Here is a 23,490-nt window from a genome sequence, read left to right as displayed (position 1 = left end):
CTAATGGACTTCATTTACCAGTTTCCTGAACGTTGTGACATTTATATTTCTTGTGCTCTTTTCATGAATACAGTTTGAAAAATCTGGATCTTTCCCTTTACCATGGCTATGTTGGCATCACTAAATTGGTCTCTACTGCACATGACCAATTGTTTAAGTGCCTGATTTTTGTATTTGTTGGAGTAGTCCTTGCTCCAGAGACAGTCATTGGTATGGTATAAATTGATGAATCCTGTCCGGAAAAGTTTGAAAAAAAACAAAAAACTTTAAAGTTAGATAAACGTTTTGTGTTAAAAAAACATGTGTTTTGTGTTTATTTGTATCATAAGCAATATTTACTAATGATGCATTAAAAGGTGAGATAGGGGGAAAAGGGGTGTGTGTGGTTAGGGGTCATAGATGGTTTGTAAACGTTATAGAATTGGCCTCATATAAAGTTACTGGGTTCAGGCAGATTAGCAACCGGTTTAATACTTAACTCCAGATGTAGAGATGGTAAGTTTACCCTCAGTAAACGTATCCTTACCCTAAAGCCTCTCAAAACCTTAACCCTAATCCTATATTAGTAGTCTCAATCCCTCACCCGCCCTTGTGTGTGGCATACGTTAATCTTCCACAGGGGTGCCTAAAGCTTCCCCTCCCTCCCCACCCAACCCTGGGTAAAATTACATATTTACTGATGTTGATTTGTTCAGGATATTAGTGTTCTGTGGGCCTGATTCTGACCCGCTCGCGAGTGCTGAGCGCTCGCAAGCGGGTCGATGGTGCCCTAGTGCGCATGACGGAGGGAGCTCCGTTGTGCGCATGTGCGAGACCCGAATAGTGATGGTCAAGCCGTTGCTATGGGTCTCGCATCAAAGGGGGCGTGCTGTTGATTGACAGCACGCCCCCTTTGGTGGGCGTTGCTGCCCAGACGGAGGCGTTCCCATGGGAACGCCTGTCTGGGGCCGGCCCCACTGACATCACTAGTGACTAGTGATGTCAGTGGGAGTGCTTTTGGCTCTGATAGAGCCAAAAGCACTCCTGGGCTTGCGGCAGCAAGACCCTACCGCAGGGTCTCGTCGCAAGCCCGATGGTCACGATGGTCTTGACCACCGCGACCATCTTTTTGGCCGCTCGCATAAGCTATGGGTGGTCACCAACAGCTATGCGAGCGGCCAGGAGGCTGCTCCAATATGAGGTAGGAGGGCCCTGATTCAGAGCGAGCGCTCTTGTCAGAGCTTCCGGCTCTGAATCAGGCCCTGGTATAATCTACTTTGGGATATCTGCATTGCCATTTTGCAGAAATGTGGTAATCAATTGTGGAAATATTAACATTGATACTTTAAACTTTATTAACATTATATATGTTTATAATAATCAGTATATAGTAATGTATTTGAAATTATTTAAAAAAAACAAATGGTACACAAACTATGGCCCTCATTCAGAGCCGTACGCTCTGAGCAGAGCGCACACTCCGAATGAGGGCCGCCCTCCATAAAAATGGAGCGTCCTCCTGGACGCTCGTATAGCTGTGGGTCACCACCCACAGCCTATACGAGCGTGCAGTTTGATGGCCGCGATGGTCTTGACCATCGCGACCATCGAAACTGCGAGCCGGAGCCTGCGGTTGAGGTTTTCAACCGCAAGGCCAGGAGTGATTTTGGCTCTATCAGAGCCAAAATCACTCCCACTGACATCACTAGTGATGTCAGTGGGCCAGCTTCTGACGGTAGGCGTTCCCTTGGGAACGCCCCCGTCAGGGAGGCACGCCCATCAAAGGGGGCGTGCTGTCAATCAACATCGACAGCACGCCCCCTTTGATCAGACACAACGAGCGAAGGAAAGTCCGAAAGTCCTTCGCTCGTCGCGTCTGGCTCATGCGCACGACGGAGCTCCCTCCGTCGTGCGCATGCTCAGTGCAGACCATCGACCCAATTGCGAGCGGACAGCCGCTCGCGAGTGGGTCTGAATCAGGCCCCATGTTTTTCTAACAAAAAATAATTTTTTCTGATTACAAGGTGTATTTTCTAAAACAGATTAGGAAATGCAATTTTCCTGCCAATGCACTGCGTCCTCACCACTGAAAACGACTGTACTGTTCCCTAACTTCTTTTGCGCGTACCGAGGCCGCCATGGGAAACTGTGATCTAGACACAGACGCTCACATTTCGCTCTCGTCTATATTGTCAGTTGGATCTGCAAGTGAGTTAGGTTGTGGCCCTTGAGGAGTTAATTTCCTGGGAAGCAAAGCAGGCCAATACCACCCACTCAATTTTGTCCTCCTGTAAATTAATTGGTGTATTGAAAATGCAGAACCTACTGCTCATGAAGCTAAAGGCGTTCTCCACAGTAAGCCTTGCCCTTGATAGTCGATAATTGAAAATACGTCTTTCCTTCATCAATCCCCTTTGAGCAAATGGCTTCATAACATGTTCATGTAAAGCAAATGCCTCATCGGGTACAAAGACAAAATTGAGCTGATTTTGGTATGTGGAGGCAGGTGGTAAATGTAGGTTTCTGGACTTCATCCTTTGGTAAAATACAATGTCCTTGAAGGACCCACCACCTGAAGCACGTCCATTTTTCCCCACATCCACATATAGAACTTCATAGTTGGCATTTAGAATGGATAACATCATCACTATGCTAAAAGAAAAAGCCTTTATAATTAAAATACAGAGAACTGCTATGGGCAGGTTGTTGTGCACATTTTCCATCGATTGCCCCACCAGAATTTGGGAAATTCCACCTTGCCTCGAAGTCCTGTGCAATTAATTGCCAATCCTCAACGGAAGATGGAAACTAGAATTTAAAAAGAATAAATAATTAGAAAAGATGGAATACCTAGCTCTGCAACATCATATACCATATGGGCAGCAGCAATTAACCATTGAAGATCATAGAGAGGTTGGCAGCAGCTTATACCATAAGGACAGCAAGCGAAGTACACTTATAAGGCATACAGTGGGGTCCAGCAGCATATAGCATAAGGACAGCAAGCTAATTACACTTGTAATCGATCAGCCTCTCCTCTGCAGGTATGGCCCTCTGCATCTTGGTATCCTGCCTCTGAATGTAAGTCATCACCAGGCCCAGCAATTCCTGGAAAGGTGTCGTCATCCATCCGCAGGAAGTTGTGGAAGTCTTCAGGATTATTCTCATGAATTTCCATAAGCAGTGGCATGTGAGAGAGAGAACCCCTCTGAAGCAGCCACTCCTTGATCCAGCATGAGTGAACCCTTCTCCGCTTCTCAGACCTCTCCCTATCTGTTAACAGCACAACTCCAGCATATGCAGTCAGCACATGATAGCGAAAGGGATCCATGATGAGAGAAAGTAGACACAGTTTGTTCAAAGGCAAGCCAAAAACAAACCAGAGCAAATTAGCAACGCAAGAGTGTTCCACAGGTATAAATTAAACCAAAGTAGCCACAGAGCATAAATGCAGATTTAAAATGGCCGCCTCCTATTTATCCCCCATGAAAGCTCTGCCCACCCCTCAAGAAACATCAGCCCAGTATACACCCCTCAAGAAACACCAGGCCAAGAATTTTAATTCCCTGCCACATTCTATGTCGTTGACAGTTTGTAAAATCGTTCATGTGTATGAACGATATCGTTCTTCCTGGACACCGGGAAGTTCAAGGGAAATTGTTCAGCGATATCATTCAGGGAGAATCTCGTCTAGTGGATACCCGCCTTAACACTTTACCAGCCTCTCTTGCATGCATCTATGTATGTGTTACCTGGTTTGGCCAGTTCACACATGTGCAATGGAACTGTAAGCCCAAATTTGGACTTCCAGTTCCGCTTTCATCAAAAAATACAAAAATGTTTATTAGATCATTATGTAATTGTAATTCAAAAAAATGCCTTGGACAAATTCAACTTTTTTTCTGTGGACTAAACCTGATTAATATGGCAATAACAATGAGAAAATTGCGATGGTAATTGTACAATCATTCTTAAATAGGCTTCCCTGCGCTTTGGGATAACGGTAACCCCCTGATATACAGTAAGAAGGCCTATCTCTGGTGAAAACTCATGTTTCTGTTGGAGAAATGGGTTTTCTCCCTTTAGTAAATAGGACACATACAACTGAATGAAGAACTGATACTATATATGTTGTGGTGCTTTCACCTTGAATGACCGGTATATGAGCCAACTGTTAATATTTGGATTTCTCATTATTTCTCCTTCCATATGCAATGCACAGAAAGGTTTGTGGGAACACACATATTGGGGGTACTGAAGCACCAACATAGGTAGCTCCTATAGAGGGGCTCCTATAGCACCCACATAGGTAGCTCCTATAGAAACAGGAATGTTTCCCTATCACAAGAGATCATACAGCCTGTTCTGACAGTATATTCTGCCTAATTGCAAATATTAAAGGGGTCTATTTCTTAAGACCTCTTCAAAATTAAGATTTGTTAGGTTTTTTTTTTGTTTTGTTTTTTAAAGTCACTGGTACAGCTGAATGATGCTCAGCTTGCCTGCAGTGGTAAGAATAGACTTACAACTTGCCAGGCCAGTTGTTCAGTATCAAGCAGCGCATGTGGTACTGGTACTAGAAACCCGACTCGTGCTTTAGGGTCAATATTAAAAAATAATCAAAAGTTGTGGATTTAAAAAAAAATAAATAAATAATAATAATCATTATCTTAGCTATTGGGGGACAGGAGTGTAACACAGCGCTCCATGAGAAACAGGCAATGCAAAAGTCCTGTAGTGAAGGCTATATTCTGCAATAGTATTCAGCAGCAGGGGGATTTGATAAATGAGCATAAACATTAATTCCTGTGAAAAATACTTTTTTACCTATGATAAATAGATCACATAAAGTGTTCTTTAGTTGGCATTAACATTTTATTCTATAACGGTGCTATAATTACAGGATACAACTATAGAAAGAGTGGAGGTATGGCATAAAACAAATATTTTGCAATGTAGTACAAGTGAACAAGATGCACTAATAGATTTCTTTACATATCAGAATAGCTATGTTTTACCCCCAAAAATAAATCATTCGCAAATTACTTGCATGAATGTGTTTTACATAGACTTTAGAATTACCTGTTTTTCCAGTTGACATATCACAAAACATTGTAACAACATATAGATTTTAGGCTTGTGAGCATTACCCTGACATTCAATAAACAATTAAAAAATAATAATTAACACTATCATTTGTACTCACTATTAACAGCACGGAACTGTCCATATTTAGAGAGATCACCATTGCTGTCTCCGATTAGTGAATGCTTCTTAAGATCAGCAATTTAAGTAAATGTGCATCAAACGCCTGAATTACCTTGCCAAATGGAAAAAGAGATGCAGAAATTGCTTTTATGCTGAACTGATGTAGGCATAATGACTGACCCTGCATGCATCTGCTGTCCACATGAGTATAATCTGTAGGTCACAGCCAAATGCTGGAACATTGTGCTGATCAGCAGTTAAGGTGCCAAAATGATGTCTCTAATATCTGAGATAACTCTTTGTAATGGCAATGTTGTGAATTGTATTTTGGTACCACCTGTCAAAGCTCACACATCAAAGTATATATCAGTCATTAAAATAGAGAGCTTTGGACGTATATCTGGACTCTAACCCAGAAAAGATGTTTTGTTCAGATAAACTTTACTAATAGAAGGAACCTATAAAAACACACATTGAAAAGCAAGTGTCCTGGATATGCTTTCATCTAATGCATAACATGATGTTTTCAATACAGATATTTTTATACTGGCAGGTGGTGCATTCTCCCGTAATAACATTTGACTGTAAGCTCTTATGGATAGCCCTGTCATAGGCTGTAAAGAAGATACATTCATAATGCATAAGAGGGAGACGTGTGTGAGTGTGGCCATATATGGCGTGGTTAGAAATTCTTTCCAGCCCACTGTTTTGTTTGTTGTCTTTTCAAGGGGGTGGAGAGGGAGAGGGAGAGAGAGAGATTCATAACACAGCATAACACAGGTCTGCCTTCTTGTTTGGATGTGAAGGGCTGGTGCTTTCCTGAGACATCGCACAGGGAGCGGTGTGATTGTTTGCCTTGTGTGGCCGATGAAAGAAGATCCCGCCCCGTGGATGCACTATGGAAACTACGCTCATTCAAAACAGATGACTTCAATAGGACTCCCTGCAAAACAGAGAGAACATAAACACATGTGTCATAACAACATACCATAAGGAATGCACTGTTAACGGGTCTCGCTTATTGCTAGGTGTAAGAGACAGCGCTAAACACTGAATTGCCGGAGTGCAGCCCTCATTTCCACCTATTATTAGATAGAAACGAGAAACAGACAATATGAGGTGCTTAAGCTAACCCACTTCATTGTTTTTATTCTATTATAGAGTATCTTTACCCAAAACATAGCTTTCAAATTTATCACAGCCTGGATGACAGGTGATTAGGAGTTGTCCATACAAAGGGTTACACTACAGCCTCTGCAATGTGCAGCGTAGTACTAGAGATCTGCTGGGAGCAGGATGACTCATTTTGATCCTAGTAAACAAGGAGGGAACCTCCCCGTCTACATTTGTTTAGAGGCTGCAATTTTCAACATATTTCTCATGGCACTTACAATTTATCCAACTTACAAAAATAAGAGTTTACCATAAGTCTGAATATCAGAGTATGTGAAAAAAGAAGGGTTTAGTTGAATGGTTTGGTAATGCTCAGCTCTGCAATGCTCATGAAGCCAGTGCAGACACTGAGTGGTGGCTACTATAGGAACGTGTACATGCATACATAACGCAGCTGCGTGGTGAAATATACCAGCAGCCCTGTTACTCTCTGGGTGGTATTTTTAAATAAGAGAAGCCACATGATAATACAAAACAAGCACTGATTAATGAGCAGCCTCCCTTTACCTCTCCTTATTCTGTGATGCTAGTGGTGGTGGAGGAGGGGATCAGCACTACACAGGATTAACCACTCACACTCCCTCCAAATACTATTTTGCAGTATAAACATGAATCACTGCAGAAAGCGGAGGATGCCTGGAACATTTATATAGCCAACACATACTTCCATAACATTAGTGCAGACAGCTCATTCCCCAACCCCCCCCCCAATCACCATAGCTGATCTGCTTCAACTTTCTCCGCCAAAATACACTTGATTGTTGTTGCAGCGAAGGGGCAGTTCAGGGGATATGCAGGAGAGGGAGAGCAGTGCAGGGGTTACATGGGAGGGGCAGAGCAGTGCTGGGCTTACGCAGGAGGATGAGAGAGCAGTGCAGGTGTAACGCTGGAGGATGAGAGAGCAGTACAGAGGTTACGCGGGAGGATGAGAGAGCAGTACAGAGGTTACGCGGGAGGATGAGAGAGCAGTGCAGAGGTTACGCGGGAGGGTGAGAGAGCAGTGCAGGTGTAACGTGGGAGGGTGAGAGAGCAGTGCAGAGGTTACGCGGAAGGGTGAGAGAGCAGTGCAGAGGTTACGCGGGAGGGTGAGAGAGCAGTGCAGAGGTTACGCGGGAGGGTGAGAGAGCAGTGCAGGTGTAACGCGGGAGGGTGAGAGAGCAGTGCAGAGGTTGCGCGGGAGGGTGAGAGAGCAGTGCAGGTGTAACGCGGGAGGATGAGAGAGCAGTGCAGGGGTTACAGGGGAGAGGGAGAGAGCAGTGCAGGGGTTATGCAGGAGGTATACAATCGGGAAGCCTTAATACCGGCATACGGCTTCCCGACTGTCATATCCCGGCAAGGGTGAAATGCCGGGCGTCTAGATGTAGACGCTTGACATTCCCCGACGCCGGGAGACAGACGCCCGGCCCGGCATCCCGATCGAGCGGATGCTGGGCGCCGCAAGCGGACAGCCGCGCGCGCGGGGGGGGGTTAGGTTTAGGGCACCCGGGGGAGGGACTTAGGGTCAGGCGCCCCCCCGGGAGGGTTATTCCATGCAGGAGAGGGAGAGCAGTGCAGGGGTTAGAGGGAAGGGACAGAGCAGTGCTGGGCTTGCGCAGGAGGGGCAGAGCAGTGAACGGCTTACGCAGGTGGGACAGAGCAGTGCTGGGCTTACGCAGGTGGGACAGAGCAGTGCAGGGGTTGCAGGGAGGGGGAGAGAGCAGTGCAGAGGTTAGGCGGGAGGATGAGAGAGCAGTGCAGAGGTTAGGCGGGAGGATGAGAGAGCAGTGCAGAGGTTAGGCGGGAGGATGAGAGAGCAGTGCAGAGGTTACACAGGAGGATGAAAGAGCAGTGCAGAGGTTACGCGGGAGGATGAGAGAGCAGTGCAGAGGTTACGCGGGAGGATGAGAGAGCAGTGCAGAGGTTACGCGGGAGGATGAGAGAGCAGTGCAGAGGTTAGGCGGGAGGATGAGAGAGCAGTGCAGAGGTTACGCGGGAGGATGAGAGAGCAGTGCAGAGGTTACGCGGGAGGATGAGAGAGCAGTGCAGAGGTTACGCGGGAGGGTGAGAGAGCAGTGCAGAGGTTAGGCGGGAGGGTGAGAGAGCAGTGCAGAGGTTACGCAGGAGGATGAGAGAGCAGTGCAGAGGTTACGCGGGAGGATGAGAGAGCAGTGCAGAGGTTACGCGGGAGGGTGAGAGAGCAGTGCAGGAGTTACATGGGGGTAAAGAGGGAGAACATTAAAGAGGTTACAAACAAATGCAGTGGATACATGGCGGGGAACAGTGCAGTGGTTACACAGAAGAGAGCAGTGCAGGAGCTAAACAGGGAGGGGAGAGACAGCAGTGCAATGGTTACACAGGAGGGGGAGAGAGAAGTACAAGGGTTACACGAGGGGAGGCGGGGGAGCAGTGTAGGGGTTACAAGTTTGGGGGGTGCAGTGCAGGTTACACAGAGAAGCGAGCAGGGGTAATGAGGGAGGGGGGAGTATGCAGTGCAGGGATTACACTGGGGAGCAGTGTAGTGGTTACACAGGGGATGAAGCAATGCAGTGGTAAAACAAAGGAGAAAGCAGTGCAGGTGTTACACTCAGGGCCGAAACTAGGATATCTGTCACCCGGTGCAAGGCAGCAATTTTGCGCCCCCTCCCTTCATATACCTGGATTTTGTCCTTGCTCCTCAATAAGGCAGTGCACTACTCAGACGTCCCTGGTATAGTGACTTACATTATTCCACACACCATAATGCCCATTACACATGATGCCACACACTGTAATGCCTATTACCAAAGTGCCACTTACATATTTGCCCGACACCATTTTGTGCCCCACAGTAATGCTTCTAATTACTTTAAAATTGCCTGCTCGTTGCCAGGGGGTTTATGCTCATTGCCAGGGGTTACATGCTCGTTGCCATGGGGTTTCATGCTCGTTGCCATGGGGTTTCATGCCCGTTGCCAAGGGTTACATGGTTGTTGCCAGGGGGTTTCATGCTTGTTGTCAGGGTATTTATGCTCGTTACCAGGGGTTCCATGCTCGTTGCCAGGGGTTTCATGCTCGTTGCCATGGGGTTTATGCTCGTTGCCATGAGGTTTATGCTCGTTGCCAGGGGGTTTCATGCTTGTTGTCAGGGGGTTTCATGCTTGTTACCAGGGGTTCCATGCTCGTTGCCTGGAGTTACATGCTCGTTGCCATGGGGTTAATGCTAGTTTCCAGGGGGGTTTGAAGGGAGAAGATGCAGCTCTCAGCATCCTCTCCCTGCAGCGCTTCCGGGAACGCTGTGTGCAATGCGCTCTGCTGACACTAGAGGTCCAGTAGGACCTCTAGCATCTGTCGATTCCTTTGCGGTGGCCATTTTTGGATGGCCGGTTTCAGCAGAGCCCATGCGGACGGCTAGTCCGCATGGAATCTGCTGAAAACGGCCATCCAAAAATGGCCACCGCCAAGGAGGAGACAGACACTAGAGGTCCAGTAGGGACCTCTAGCATTTGTCTCCTCTTTGGCGGCGGCCATTTTCAGATGGCCGAGTCAGATTTTTCACCCCCCCGCAATCCCCACCCGATGCACGTGCACCTCTAGCCCCCCCCTAGTTGCGGCCCTGGTTACACTGGGGGTGATTACAGCAGTGTAGGTGTCACGGGAGCAATGCAGCAGTTACAGAGGAGAGAAGTGAAGGAGCCAAACGGGTGGGGGTGAGAGAAGTGCAGGGGTTATGCGGGAGATAAGGGTTACACGTTGGGGTTACACTGGAGCGGGAAATGCAGCAGTTACGCAGAGGAGAGTAGTGCAGGGGTTATGCAGGAGGTGGAAAGAGCAATGCATGGGTTATGCAGGAGGTGGAGATAGTGCAGGGGATACACTGAGGGGGGGGGGCAGTGCAAGGGTTACACTGGGGGTAGAACAGTGCAGCCATTACACACAGGAGGAAGCAGTGCATGGGTTACGCGGGAAGTGTATAGTGCAGTGCAGGGGTTACACTTGGGGTGGAGAGTATTGCAGGTGTTAGACAGGGGGGGGTGAGAGCAATGCAGCAGTTATACAGTGACAGAGGAAATAGCAATGCAGTTGATACGGGGACGTTGGAGAGTGCAGTGCAGGGATTACACTGGGGGGGGGAAGCAAAGCAGCAGTTACACACAGGAGAGAGCAGTGCAGTTGTTACGCGGGAGGTGGAGAGTGCAGTGCTGGGGGTACACGGGGGGCAGTATTGCAGGTGTTACACTTGGGTGGAGGATGAGAGCAATGCAATAGTTACCCAGAGGAGAGAGCAGTGCGGTAGCTACACGGGTGAGGGGGTGGGAGAATGAGCAGTGCAGAGGTTACATAGAAGGTAGAGCTTGCTGTCACATTCCGGGAGCAGCAGGGCTGAGGTCACCCTGCACTGAGAGTATACATCGCCTGACCAACCAATGCGTCACGATGGAAAAGTGACATTTGTGCATTGTCTCCCACTATAAAAACTGAATGACACATCATCCATGTACCGTCCTGCTTTCCCAAGGGCAGATGCTGTACTCTCTATACCAGCGTCATCTACGCTTCCTCAATGAATCACTGAGATACACACACAGCTCACGGATATGTAAATAGAATCTAGCCTGTAACGGGGCTGGGTGACCAGGGAGAGCAGAGACCACACATATACCCCCGTCCTTAGTCATTTTCATGCGTTGGACCTTGACAGCTCCCTCTGCCTGGCTTGCCGGGGTGGGGGTTGGTAGGAGGGGACGAGGGGCTGAAGGTAGACTGGGGGAGGGCTATGGCTTTAGAAAATACCGTCTGCAATGGAAGCCCTGCCTCCCCCAGTCATACATGGTGCACAACGGCCTCCCCTTCCTCCTACTGCTGTGCAATGCCTATGTGAGACGCAGGCTGACGGACAGTCTCGCCCCCAGTCACTCCCCGCCCCTGCCCGCCCATTGCCTGTGTGTGTATATGTGTGTGTGTTTTTACTGTCGGTAACTTGGTACGTCACATGTTGTTTTGCTTCTTTAGTTCAGTCACTCGATGAGATGTGCTATTTACTGTTACACGGTGACCGGCTGCAGGATCCTCTACCTACGTCTGCAGTGAGCAGCCCCATGCCTGGCCGGCGCAGCTGATGGGCACAGGAGCATGGCTAGACACCACAGACTGGGCACCTATTTATTTCCATGTCACTGCTATGAGGAGTAAACGCCGCCTGACAGCACCGGGAACCTACAGGAGGTGTTTATGGAGCTGATCTATCGCCCTGTTTGGCATTTTAAGGTCTGTCACTTGTTTTTCTGCGTAGCTGCACCCAGTGTGAACGGCTGAGTACTCTACATATGATTACTACTTCTCCATTCAGAGAACGGATATGTACTGGACCGGTTATTTGTACAGCAGCATCAGGGCATTCTAAATGTTACTGTACCTAAGCACTGTCCTGTCTGGGAGGCTACTACGCACTGCAAGAAAAATACATTCAGAACTTACATTTTTTTTATTACATTGAATTATTGTTACTACCTGCATAGAAAGGAGACTCAAGACGGACACTCAGGTGTTGTCACCTGTCTTTTACTACACCTTAGCCTACTGTATTTTTATTTTTTTTTTGAAGGTGGAAAACTACAAATAGATTGTCTGTCACCCTTGCAAATCTACCCAAGCAGTGGTTGGGGCAGCAGTACCTGTAAGAAGAGGATGGCCAGCCCTCCTACACCACCAGGGCAGTCAGTTCTCCCTGCTGGCTCTAATCTGAACCACAACAACAACAACAACAGCAGCAGTGTAAAAAAATGTGGCTATTTACGCAAACAGAAGCATGGCCACAAACGCTTTTTTGTGCTGAAAGAGCGAGGGGAAGGTTGCCCTGCCGCCAGACTTGAGTATTATGAGAGTGAAAAGAAGTGGAGGAGCAAGTCTGCAGCAGCCAAAAGGGTCATATCTCTGGACAGCTGCCTTAACATTAACAAACGGGCAGATGCTAAAAACAAGTACCTGATTGCCCTTTACACTCGGGATGAGTATTTTGCAGTGGCAGCAGAGAGTGAGCAGGAGCAGGAAAGCTGGTATAGGGCTCTCACAGAGCTGCTTAGTACTGGCAGAGGAGAAAAAGACAAAAATGTATGTTCAGGTACAGGAGGAGGCTGCTGCTGCTCGGGAACTGCCGGCTGCGGCACTAACTGCAGCAATCACCTGGCTTTGACCGAGGACCCAATTTATGGACTAATAACTCCAGCAAGTGCTGTCTACAGAGAGGTTTGGCAAGTAAACTTGAAACCCAAAGGTTTGGGCCAGATTAAAAGTATGATTGGTGTACATCGCCTGTGCTTGTCTGCACGAAGCATCAGTTTTGTACGTCTAAATAGCGAAACACCAACAGTGACCCTCCAGTTAATGAATATCCGACGCTGCGGTCACTCGGACAACTACTTTTTTGTAGAGGTTGGTCGCTCAGCTTCCACTGGACCAGGGGAGATCTGGATGCAGGTTGATGATAATGTTGTAGCCCAGAGCATTCATGAGACTATTCTGGAGGCAATGAAGGCCATGAAGGAATTGGCTGAATTTAGACCACGGAGTAAAAGCCAGTCCTCTAGTTCCAACCCCATTACTGTCCCAGGCAGACGACATCACAGCCAGTTGCCACCAAGCCAGACTGGGCTGGCCAGGAAAACCCGTACAGACTGTCCTCCCTCTTCTTCTGCCAGTGTTCCCATGAACCAATCGTCACGACTTCGAACTGCTAGTGAAGGAGATAATTTAAGCAGCAGAATTGTCTTAAGTAGTCCCTTAAGTCCTAGTATTCTACGTGCACCACTAAGTCGTTCCCATACTTTGAGTTTGGGTGGTCGTAATGGAAAACTGTTTCCAGCTCCTGGTCCTCTTCAACATAGCAGGTCTATGTCCATGCCAGTTCCTCGGTCTCCACCTTCAGCTGCAAGTCCAATTAGCTTATCTTCAGGCAGCAGTAGTCATGGCTCTGCCTCTGACCCGCTGATTCCACTACGTCCTTCTAGTTGCAATGCTTCAGCAACTGGCTCCCCAAGTGACCCAGGATTTATATCCTTGGATGAATATAGTTCAAGCCCAGGAGAACTGACACGAGTATATTTAAGTTGCCGAAGTGGCACCCCAGATTCTGTTTCTGGCACTCCCCCACACACTGGAGAAATGAATGGGTACATGTCAATGGATAGACCTTTTCCAGGTGGCTGTCTATGCCTTGGTCGTCGATTGGAATGTTCAGGAATTGAAAAGTGTCCCAGGAAGAGAACATACTCTTTAACTACTCCAGGAAGACAGAAAATTACAACTCCTCAACTTTCCTCTGCTTCCCTTGATGAGGCTACTCTGATTCGTGCCACATATAAGGGAAGTCCTGGTCTTCTGTCTTCATCTCCTAAAACATGCCATTTCTATCCAGAAGACTATGCGGATGTGGAGATTGGGCGTCATGAGGATGATGGATACATGCCCATGACTCATGGGACAGCTTCTGCTTCCTCTTCCACAGATTATGTTCCCATGAGTCCAGCAAGTGTATCTGCCCCACAACAAATCCTACAGCCACGTACCTGCTGCCATGAGTCCACTGGAGGTTCACAGGAGGATTCACCAGACGGTTATATGCATATGTGGTGTGGTCCAAAAGCACGGCCAGTACCTGTTCATCAGCGACTTTCCCCTGCAGAGCCACAATCCTTTACTCCACCTGATTATTTCTTCATGCAACCTAAAAATAACTGCTGCTGCCAGAATCATATAATGGCACCCCAGCCTGTCAGCCCAGCTGATGCTGAACCCTATGTAATGATGAGGTCCCCTGCTTGCTCTTCTCCACATGGTCGAGCAATTCGACCATCCCGCCTCGCACTGCGGACTCTTCCTAGCATGAGTGAGCATCCTCCAGAACCACCTAGCCCACCTGGTGGGGAATATATTCACATATGTTTTGGAGAGACAAGGTCACAAGATTCCCTGCCTTTGCCTCCTCAACCTGCTCTATCCGTTACAGCACCACTGTTTTCTGAAGGCAGTCCGACTTCCTCATCTTCTGGATCTGAGCCTCAACGCTCTCCTGTTTCAGATTATATGAACCTAGAATTTGGACCTCCTTCCCCAAAACAGAGTGTCTCCCCAAACTTACGTCCAAATTCAGACTACACAGAAATGAGCCCAAGGAAGACCATACAACAACCCTTGACTCCTGTGTCTTCTCCACCAAGAAATGAAACCTTACCTATAGAGAATACAATTTCTGGTGTGCAGTGCCTCAGTTTGCTCATGGACCAGATGAAAGGGGAATTTAACCTACACAGTCCTCCCCCAGATCCAAACAGGGGTGCTAAGGTCATTCGGGCAGACCCACAAGGGGGACGTCGTCGCCACAGTTCTGAGACTTTCTCATCCACTACTCAAGTGACTCCTGTATCTCCTTCCTTTGCACACAGTCCCAAGAGACATAGCTCAGCCTCAGTGGAGAATGTGTCTCTGAGGCCTGGTGAGACTTTGGAGGCTGGTGAGTGTGGCAGTCCCATGTGCAGGGAAACCTCTGCTGGGTTCCAAAATGGACTTAACTACATTGCCATTGAGTTGTCACCTGAAGAGCGAAACCTGTTGCTGCTAACACAAGCCTCTTCCAGGGGACACTTGCCTGCTCTGGGACTTGCCAGTATGGACATTGGGTCTTATCCAAGCATTGATTTCCTGGGACATCGGATGAAGGGTGCCACCACTGTCAGAGGTGAGAAATTGCGTGTTTTCCAGTACAAATAAGCACCAGCAAATAAACTAGGATCATAATAAAATCTCATTCAGGCACATTTGAGCTAAATTCAGAACAATTTTTCATTCAAGCACATTTGGCTGAGCAAAGTGGCACAAGATCTGACAAATAATTTGCAATGTACAGTAAGGACACATTATTTCTAACTTCAGTATAGTCCCATGGTTAGTGAGGCAGGTAATGGCACCTTTATCCCCTTTTAGGTGTAGAAGTTTTGCATAAGTAACGTTTACAAATTGTAATATAACAAATGCATTTTTGGGCTAAAAATCTTTTCTCATCCACCTCAAACCCGTTTTCTTCTCCTGCAAATACCTAATATTCCCTTTGCAGTTTATCAAATGGTCTAATAATTTTAATGCCTAATAGATTATTCATTAGTTAACATTTTTTTAAAATGTATTTATTTATAGAATTAGTGCGTTTGAAATTATATAATTTTACATGTGATAAGAGTCAAACATGGGGCGGTATTCAATTGTTATAGCGCTCCCGATCTCCCGTCTAAAGTGACGGGAGATCGCGGGACGCTATTCAATTTTTTCTGTTTTTCGCTCTGATCGCGCCCAAAGTGGTCGGGTTTAGCCGCGTAAAGCTGCTACACCCGACCAAAGTGCTGGGCGCGATTGCGAAAAGTGATGTTTGGGCGCCCAAATGTCACTTTTCGCCCATTTTAGCTCGCACCCCCTGGCGCTGCGAGCTGAAATGGTGCGCCGGCAGCTGATCACACCCGACAGGAGCAACAATTGAATAGCTCCGTCGAGCGCAATGGGGGCAGGAAACAATTGAATTCCGCCCATGATGTTAAAGGAAAGTGCTGCTATGAAAAAAACCTATTTGTCGTGCACCACTGACCGCAACATTTAGTGTGGTTTGTGTGGGATCATTAATAGTGGGGTTTAGGTGGATTTTTATCAGCTGTGTTATTCAGTTGTGTCACATGAAAATCCTCACAGCAGATTATACGTTATATTCAGTGTGTTCCTAAAACCTGAAAATGCACTGTTTTCCTAAGAATTTAGTAAGTATATGAGTTTTTGAAGAACTTTCGGAAGTACTTAGGCAAAACAGCGTTAAAATTCACTTTGGCTTCTGTGGTATTTTCATTTTAGAAAGTTGTGTATCTTCTAGTATTCACACAATAAAACCTATTCGTTTAGTTTCTCTTTTTTTCCAATGAAACAATAGTCAGCATCTATGTCTGTTTACAAAGGTATCAAAGCAATGCATTCTTGTAACCTTTAACCTGGAGGGGACACAAAACATTCTCCCTTATTCTCTGTCTGTCACTGTCAGAGGTCTCTTCTTTTATCAGTCATCTTACTATATAGCATCAAAAAAATAGTTTGTTTCAATCTTCCTATGGCGTTTTGTGATTGTGTCCTTTGTACTTCAATATGTAAATCGACTAATTAGAAAAAGCTTAAAGTTAATTAGTGGAATACTTGATCAATGAGCAGGCACCAGCTTTCCAGTACAGTAGTTATGTTTCCTATGTCTAACATCCTCTATCATTCTAACATTTTTAGGTAAAAATTGATATATATTTTAATTTTTTTATACACTGGTAAATACTGTCTATGCCACTTGTATGCACCTTCTAAACACAGCACAATGGGAATTTATTTGCTGCTATTTGTAGACGGAGATGTTAAAGAAAACCGAAGAAGTATTATTGATGTAAGATGTAGTGTCATTGATGTATAGTATACAGTTTTTTTTTTTTTTTTTTTAATTGCAGTTCCCTTTAAGTTCTATAGGCAGATGCAACAGACCTGGTTTTTCTATAAATGCATCTTGTGCATAATGAATTTCTTGTGTCTGAAACCAGTTTCATAAACCATTTACATAACCTCCGGAAGTGCCATGTAATCCTCTTTTGTAAGGGGAAGGTTAAATAAGCAAAATATTTCCACTCGGATTGCACATAGCGTCTGCAGCTATTGAGGGGAAAGTGTAAATAGCTCTGTAGTTCAGTCTCTTACAATTACAGTGTAATTCAGGTATTGTTTATTGTGAACATGTTAGAAAGGTTTATGAATGTGGTCTTTCTTGTGCAGTATTTCATATACTAGTATAAGCGTTGCCTCTAGTAGTTAGTTATACTTTCCTTGTACAGCCATTGAAGAGCATCTTGTCCAAGATTAGCATTGAATGGGGAGGAGTTCATTATTGTTGTGCTTTGAAGAAGGCTCTTGTAAATTACATACTACTCCTCTTCCAAAGGGACCTGGGCGTCTAAATGTGTGGTATAGTAAATAGAGGACACAGAGCAAGTCTTGGGCTTGCAATATCTTATTTAAACTTGCAATATTTGAGGTGTGCATACATTCAGGAGAACTTAGATCTTATGAATATTTATGGGCTAGCCCTGCTCAGTTACAATTGTAGTACCATCGAAATGAACATTTTTTAAATAAAGTAGTTGTCCACTTTAGAATTTATATAATACCCCCTCCCCCTAGCCTCCGTTGCTACAAGCCTCTACTCTCTGAAGCTAAAAAGGCAGACCACACCACAGCTTGTCCATTGCAGGGAAAACAAGTACACTACTAGCCATTCATCATTCTTCAGTGGCGCTCTAATGGAAAACTGTGGATTGATTGAGGTTTACACCAAGGGTTATGTATGGTATGATCCAGCTCTTGGTTTCAGGGAATGAGGGTTTGGCTATTCTATGGGGAAATGTTATACTATTTGGGGTTGTCCAAAAGTCATAGCTCATTCAAGGTAAATTTTATAAAAAAAAACATTGTGGACAAGATAACAGCAAACAAAGACAATAAATTTAAACCACTGGGCTCGGTTCAATTGAACACAAATTAAATAGCGCCGTGAGGGAGCTCCTGGAGCTATTCAATTCAGCGTGCTGTTAAGGATTTCTTCTCACACCCCTCCAGGGGTGCGAGCAGAAATCCGACAAAAGTACAGACGCGATGCTATTTTAGCGCCGCGGAAACAGCATCGCGCCGTGCAGTTTAGTTGGAGAATGCCCGTTCTTGCGACTAAACACCCTGTTTAAAGTGCGAGGGGCGGGAGAACGGTCATTCTCCGACCTAAGCTCGCTAAACTGAATAGCTCCCGGAGCTCTCTCCTGGCGATATTTAATTTGCGTTCAATTGAATCGAGCCCTATGTTACAGATTTGTTACATCCAATTACAAAGCTCCTGTGGCTTGTCTTATGTTTCCTGTTATTATAGGAGCTTCTGTTTAATGCCTCAAAGACATCTTATTTAAGGTTGGCTAACATAATGAATTTGCTAACTCTGTCATTTGCTCTGGGGAAAATAACATTGCAGCCCCTGTCAGGGGTGCCGGGAGGAGGGGGTAAAAGGTACACAAGCTGCTCAGGAAGCTTGGAAGTGCAGGGGAAGTGTAACCGTGCACCCTGGTCATGTCCTCCTTTGCACCAGCAAAGTGTTAACATGTGTCTCCTACATAGGGCCCTTGATGGGCACAGCTATGCCCCCACAAGTGTCCACACCCCTTTAGCACCAGGGCCTGAAAGGTTTTGACCGCTCAGCCCGCCGTGCTCCCTGAGATGGGGGCCTGCATTACCACATTTACTTAAGCAGATTTTTTTTATGTTGTGGATAATAAAAAAAAAAAAAAAGCCAGTCTCTTACATATATCACGGCTATGTACTACAGCTACCCAAATTTTTATAGTGTCTTCCATGATTATGTAGTACAGCATAAACCCAAATTACATACTGAATAACATCCTGTCTGTCAAGAAAAGTACGTGGTAGCATTCATTATTCGTTTCTGCCTAATGTGTAGCCTAAGAAACACAATATTATTATTATTATTTTCCATGTAGCAGAAAGCCCGTAATGAACAGCAACATTATTCACTTGGCAATTGATAGAGTGTAAAGACATCACAAAATACAGGATTCATATGTGTATGTTCATGAGATACAATGCATGTGACAGCCTAATACACTGAAACTGCATTAAACATTTTTTTCCAAGAAATGTCAACTTAATTGTCTTGGTTCATTGCATTTTGGTCTAATATAAAATTCCATTGAGATCTTGCACTGTAACATTTTGTACTAGGTCGCACAATCTTAACATTTAGGCGCTCTGGATGAGATTATTATCTTGATAGGATGTTAAACAGCCGAGGACAACAACATTCCCTTATATAGCACCTTTCTATTGAGACTAAATCCAGGCAGTGCATTCTTTAGTTGTGGCCACGTCACTTCTCTCTATCCTTGGAGTTTAGAGAAAGCATCTGCAAGCTTGGAAATATGAACACTAAAATGCAGGGACTGTGGAGATTGTACTGTGGATATTTGCAGTTACTACAGGGAGTACACGATAATTAAGTGTATATTAAGTATTTCAATAATACGTTGTGAGGTCACTGTTAAATTGAGTACATTCTCAAATATTAAACATATCAGAGATTTTAGTTCCAGTGGAAACTTTTGTTAATTATATTTTATATAAAAAAAATCAGAAAAATGAATATGTCCTCTTTTTGACAGCATTATTCAATTCAGCGCAAGTTGAATAGCACCAGTAAGTTGATCCTGGAGCTTTTCAATACAGCATGCTGTTTAGTCCGACTATTACAAGTTAAGTCTGATAATGCTGGTTCTCACTGGGTGTTTAGTCACGAGAACCGGCATTCTCCTGCTAAGATGCCGACCGCAAGGCTGCTAACGCCACGCTAATCCAGAAAACTGCCTCATGACCGGCACTTTAGTCGTATTTCTCCTTGCAACCTCAAGAGTGCGAGAAGAAATCATTTAGTCGACCTAACAACGCGCTGAATTGAATAGTTTTGGGACCAACTTCCCGGCACTATTGAACTCCCGTTGAATAGAATCGTCCCCTAAATGCAGTGATGGATCATTGTAATGAGGAAATGGCTGGAGTGCAGGATTATCTAGCTGCTGCTAGGTCAAGAATCTGTATGACTGATGTATAATGTGTGTACCAGGTAACTGACTTCACAAACCCTTATTGATTAAATGTAAGGACCTATTGGCAGTGACCTGTTTTCTATCACTTATTTGTATGCATTGCTGTGGTTCAAACATACCCCCTCAGCTCTCCTAATTTTGGCATAGTCCAGTGATGTTTTAGGAGGAGGGTTGCTAAGGACATATTCTAAGATGAAGACACACTACTAACGTCACGGCTACGCCCCCCTGAACTTTGGAAATATTGTGAGGCATGGTTGAAATGCTGGCACCAAAATTAATTTTGTGCTTATTTATTTAATATCGTTTACTTATATAGTGCCAGCATCTTCGGCTTTGGCGTTGAGAAAAATCAAAGCCAATCAGATAAATTATACTTGCAATTTCAGTTGCTAAATGGCCGATATCAGTGCATGCAGTCATCTGCTGACCAATAAAAGACATGCCTCTCAGCTCTGTCCAATTGGCCACTTACATGTGCAGTGCAATTTAAAGTAAATCCTTCTTTCAAGCATTTTAGGCAAGCTGCATAATCATGTGTATAATTAGCTAAAATCACAAGTAAAATATCCAGCACATATAGTTTATTATTCTCAAACTATTTCATACATTGTTATCTATAGTAAATAATAAAGTTAATTGATTCCCCTACTTCTATATGATTGCCTAATAATTTATTTGCAACATGTCTAATGCCGCATATCTACTACGCGACATTACTTAGTGATTGCACGATTACGACATCGTAATCATGCAATCGCTCAGTAATCAGGCACAAATCGCGCACTTTAATGTCGGAAACTACCAGCGATGCGAACTCCCGCTAGTCGTTTCCGACATTAATCGTCGCCCGAACATGCTGGCCAATCTCCCGCTAACGACCGATAGACCATGTTCGGGGATGATTGATGATTGACGATTGATCGTTCAGTGTAGGCACAGCACAGACTGTGAAACGACTGCACGATTACAATGTCATAATCGTGCAGTTGTTTCACAGTCTGCTAGTGGATGTGCCCCTTAAAAATTGTCATTATACTACGACAAGTAAATTAACAAAATATAATAAAAATCCTATTTTCAAAATTAATGGGAGTCATATAAGTATAATACATGGTGTTCGATATAATAAAATGTGAACGCAATAAGACAGAACATCTGATCGATGCAGTCTTTCTATAGTCACTTAATGTTCACTTGTTATTTGCTACTTATAGTGTGACATATATAGCTCATGTTCTGTTTTTTACTATAATGTGAAACTGACTGCAAAATAAATTATAGCGTAAGTTTTTAATACATTGATAACAATTTGCTTTGCCATTTTTAGTTTTGTTTTATATATATATATTTTTTGTAGGTATTGAAAAGCACTTGTTACAAATGTAAATAAGTGCTTCAAGAGAAGGAGAACATGTGACTATGTAATATGTACATTCTTACACAAATTAAGTGCATCAGTTAGCAGTAATGATAACTTACCCATTCTGGTTTAGCTTGTACTCTCCTGTCACAAGAGGATGGTTCTGGTGTGTCTGCACTCTAGCTAGTACCATGCAAATATACTCTTGTCTTCTGTTCCACCTTACACAACATTCTGTTTGTCCACTGACCTTTCTCTTGAATTAACTTTGGCTGAAATGTTAAATAACTCATCAGTGGCGTAACTAGGGCAGGGCGAGCGGGGTGCGTGCCCTGGGTGCCGTTGGACCGGCGGCGCGGGGGGGCGCCGCCAGCCACGGTACCGGCCCACCCGCCCTAGTTAGCCAGTGTAGCGCCGACCTTAATGAGTGCGGTCAGCGCTACACATTTACACAGGACCGGCGCTAGGCTTCCAGCGCCGGTCCTGTGCTGCACACCTGAGCCAGTTCCCTCCCCCTGAGCGCTTGCCCAATAGCGCTAGGAGGCGGGCTCAGGCTGTGCATAACACGCATCGCCGCCAGTGCAGGCGGCGATGCGTGTGTTAAACAGCAGCCAATGAGAGTCAGATACTCTCATTGACTGCTGCAGCACCCACTGCAAGAGCCGGGCTTCCGTCCGGCTCCTGCAGTGGGTAATGGGACAGACGTCATGACGTCTGTCCCATAATGCTGAGCGCGCCAGCCCGGGAGGACTGAGGGGCGGCGGGAGCGGTGTCGCGGACCGGAGCAGCAGCAGCGTGGATTCAGGTAAGTATATTTTTATATATATATATATATATTTTTTAACCTATCTGCACTACTGGGGGCACAACGGGGGAGGGGGGAGGCTACTACTGGGGGGACCTCTACTGGGGGTGGGGGCACAACGGGGGAGGGGTGGCTACTACTGGGGGCACCATTATTGGGAGGACCTCTACTGGGTGGGCTACTACTGGGGGCACTTAATCGGGAGGGGGAACCTCTACTGGGGACTACTACTTGGGGGGGGGGGAACTACCACTGGGGGCATTATAAAAGGGGCCTACTACTAGAGGCACTGCACTTGAGGGACCACTACTGGGGGCAATAATAGGAAGGGCCACTACAGGGGGCACTGGATAGGGGGGATCACTACTGGGTGCCTGCATCTGGGAAAACTGCATGGGGGGGACTACTGCTGGGGGCACTATATAAAGGGCACTGCATAGGGGGGAGGAGGACTACTACTGGGAGCACCATATAAAGGGCACTGCATAAGGGGATACTGCTACAGGGCGCACTGCATTGTGGGGACTGCTACTGGGGGCACTGCATAAGGGGGAACACTACATGGGGCACTGCATTTGGGGGGCCACTACTGGGGGTACTGAGTAAGGGGAACTAATTGGGGGCTGTATAAGGGGGACCACTACTGGGGATACTGTATAAGGGGCACTACTATGGGCCTGCATAAGAGGGACCACAACTGCATACTGGGGGTACTGTATAAGGGGTACTACTGGGGTTAAGGTGCATATGGATAGGAATATTCAGTTTGAAAATAAAGGGGTGTGTCATGTTGACACGCCCCATTTTTAAGTGACCACTCCCATTTTTTGCCGCGCACTTCGAGGGGGGGGGGGAATTTGCCCTGGGCTCCAAATACCCTAGTTACGCCACTGTAACTCATTTTACATTAGCAATCTATTTTATCAAAGTTGTTTCAATTGAAAAATAATGGAATAATTCACTAAGCTATGGAAGGTTTATAGAGCATGTCAGGACTATTGCTACCTCTATCAGATATCAGCATTTATGCTTGGTTAAAAACAGGCTGCACATCCTCTGGTTGGTAACACCAGGGTAGTACCTGATCTTTAGTAGTATGTGTCCCTTATTTTAATACATAACTAAAACAGTATAAAAAAATTATTAACAGAAAATGTAATATACATTCAGAGAAAGCAAACATGGAAACACATATGGTGCATACACACGGTACGATAAAAATGTACAATATGAACGATAACGATATAGATCATATTGTTCATATCGTGCATTTTTAGGTGCCTTCCAAC

At 45.5% G+C, this 23,490-nt stretch overlaps 1 protein-coding gene and 1 long non-coding RNA gene across 3 annotated transcripts in view; one reads left to right on the top strand and one right to left on the bottom strand.

Moving 5' to 3' along the window:
- Window positions 1–2,044: 2,044 nt before the first annotated feature.
- LOC148538130 (uncharacterized) lies at window positions 2,045–11,041 on the bottom strand. Of its 2 annotated transcripts, none has more exons than XR_015872508.1 (3): window positions 10,979–11,041; window positions 5,186–6,130; window positions 2,045–2,787 (listed from the first exon to the last, which is right to left on the bottom strand). It is a non-coding gene; the product is annotated as an uncharacterized LOC148538130 (long non-coding RNA). The 2 variants fall into 2 exon arrangements; XR_015872509.1 differs by lacking the exon at window positions 10,979–11,041 and adding an exon at window positions 6,611–6,690.
- Window positions 11,042–11,175: 134 nt separating this feature from the next.
- The window catches only part of IRS2 (insulin receptor substrate 2), a 29,279-nt gene continuing 16,964 nt past the window's right edge, over window positions 11,176–23,490 (top strand). Inside the window, exon 1 of the mRNA XM_088458326.1 lies at window positions 11,176–15,049. Coding sequence (XP_088314452.1) covers window positions 12,004–15,049 — 3,046 coding nt within the window. The 5' untranslated portion in view covers window positions 11,176–12,003. The remainder of the gene's footprint in view (window positions 15,050–23,490) is intronic.

Source organism: Taudactylus pleione, unplaced genomic scaffold (assembly GCF_031769625.1).
Source record: "Taudactylus pleione unplaced genomic scaffold, aTauple2 ptg000041l, whole genome shotgun sequence".
Lineage (NCBI taxonomy): Eukaryota > Metazoa > Chordata > Amphibia > Anura > Myobatrachidae > Taudactylus > Taudactylus pleione.
The sequence above is the reverse complement of the archived record's forward strand: the minus strand, read 5'-3'. Positions and strand labels throughout refer to the sequence as shown.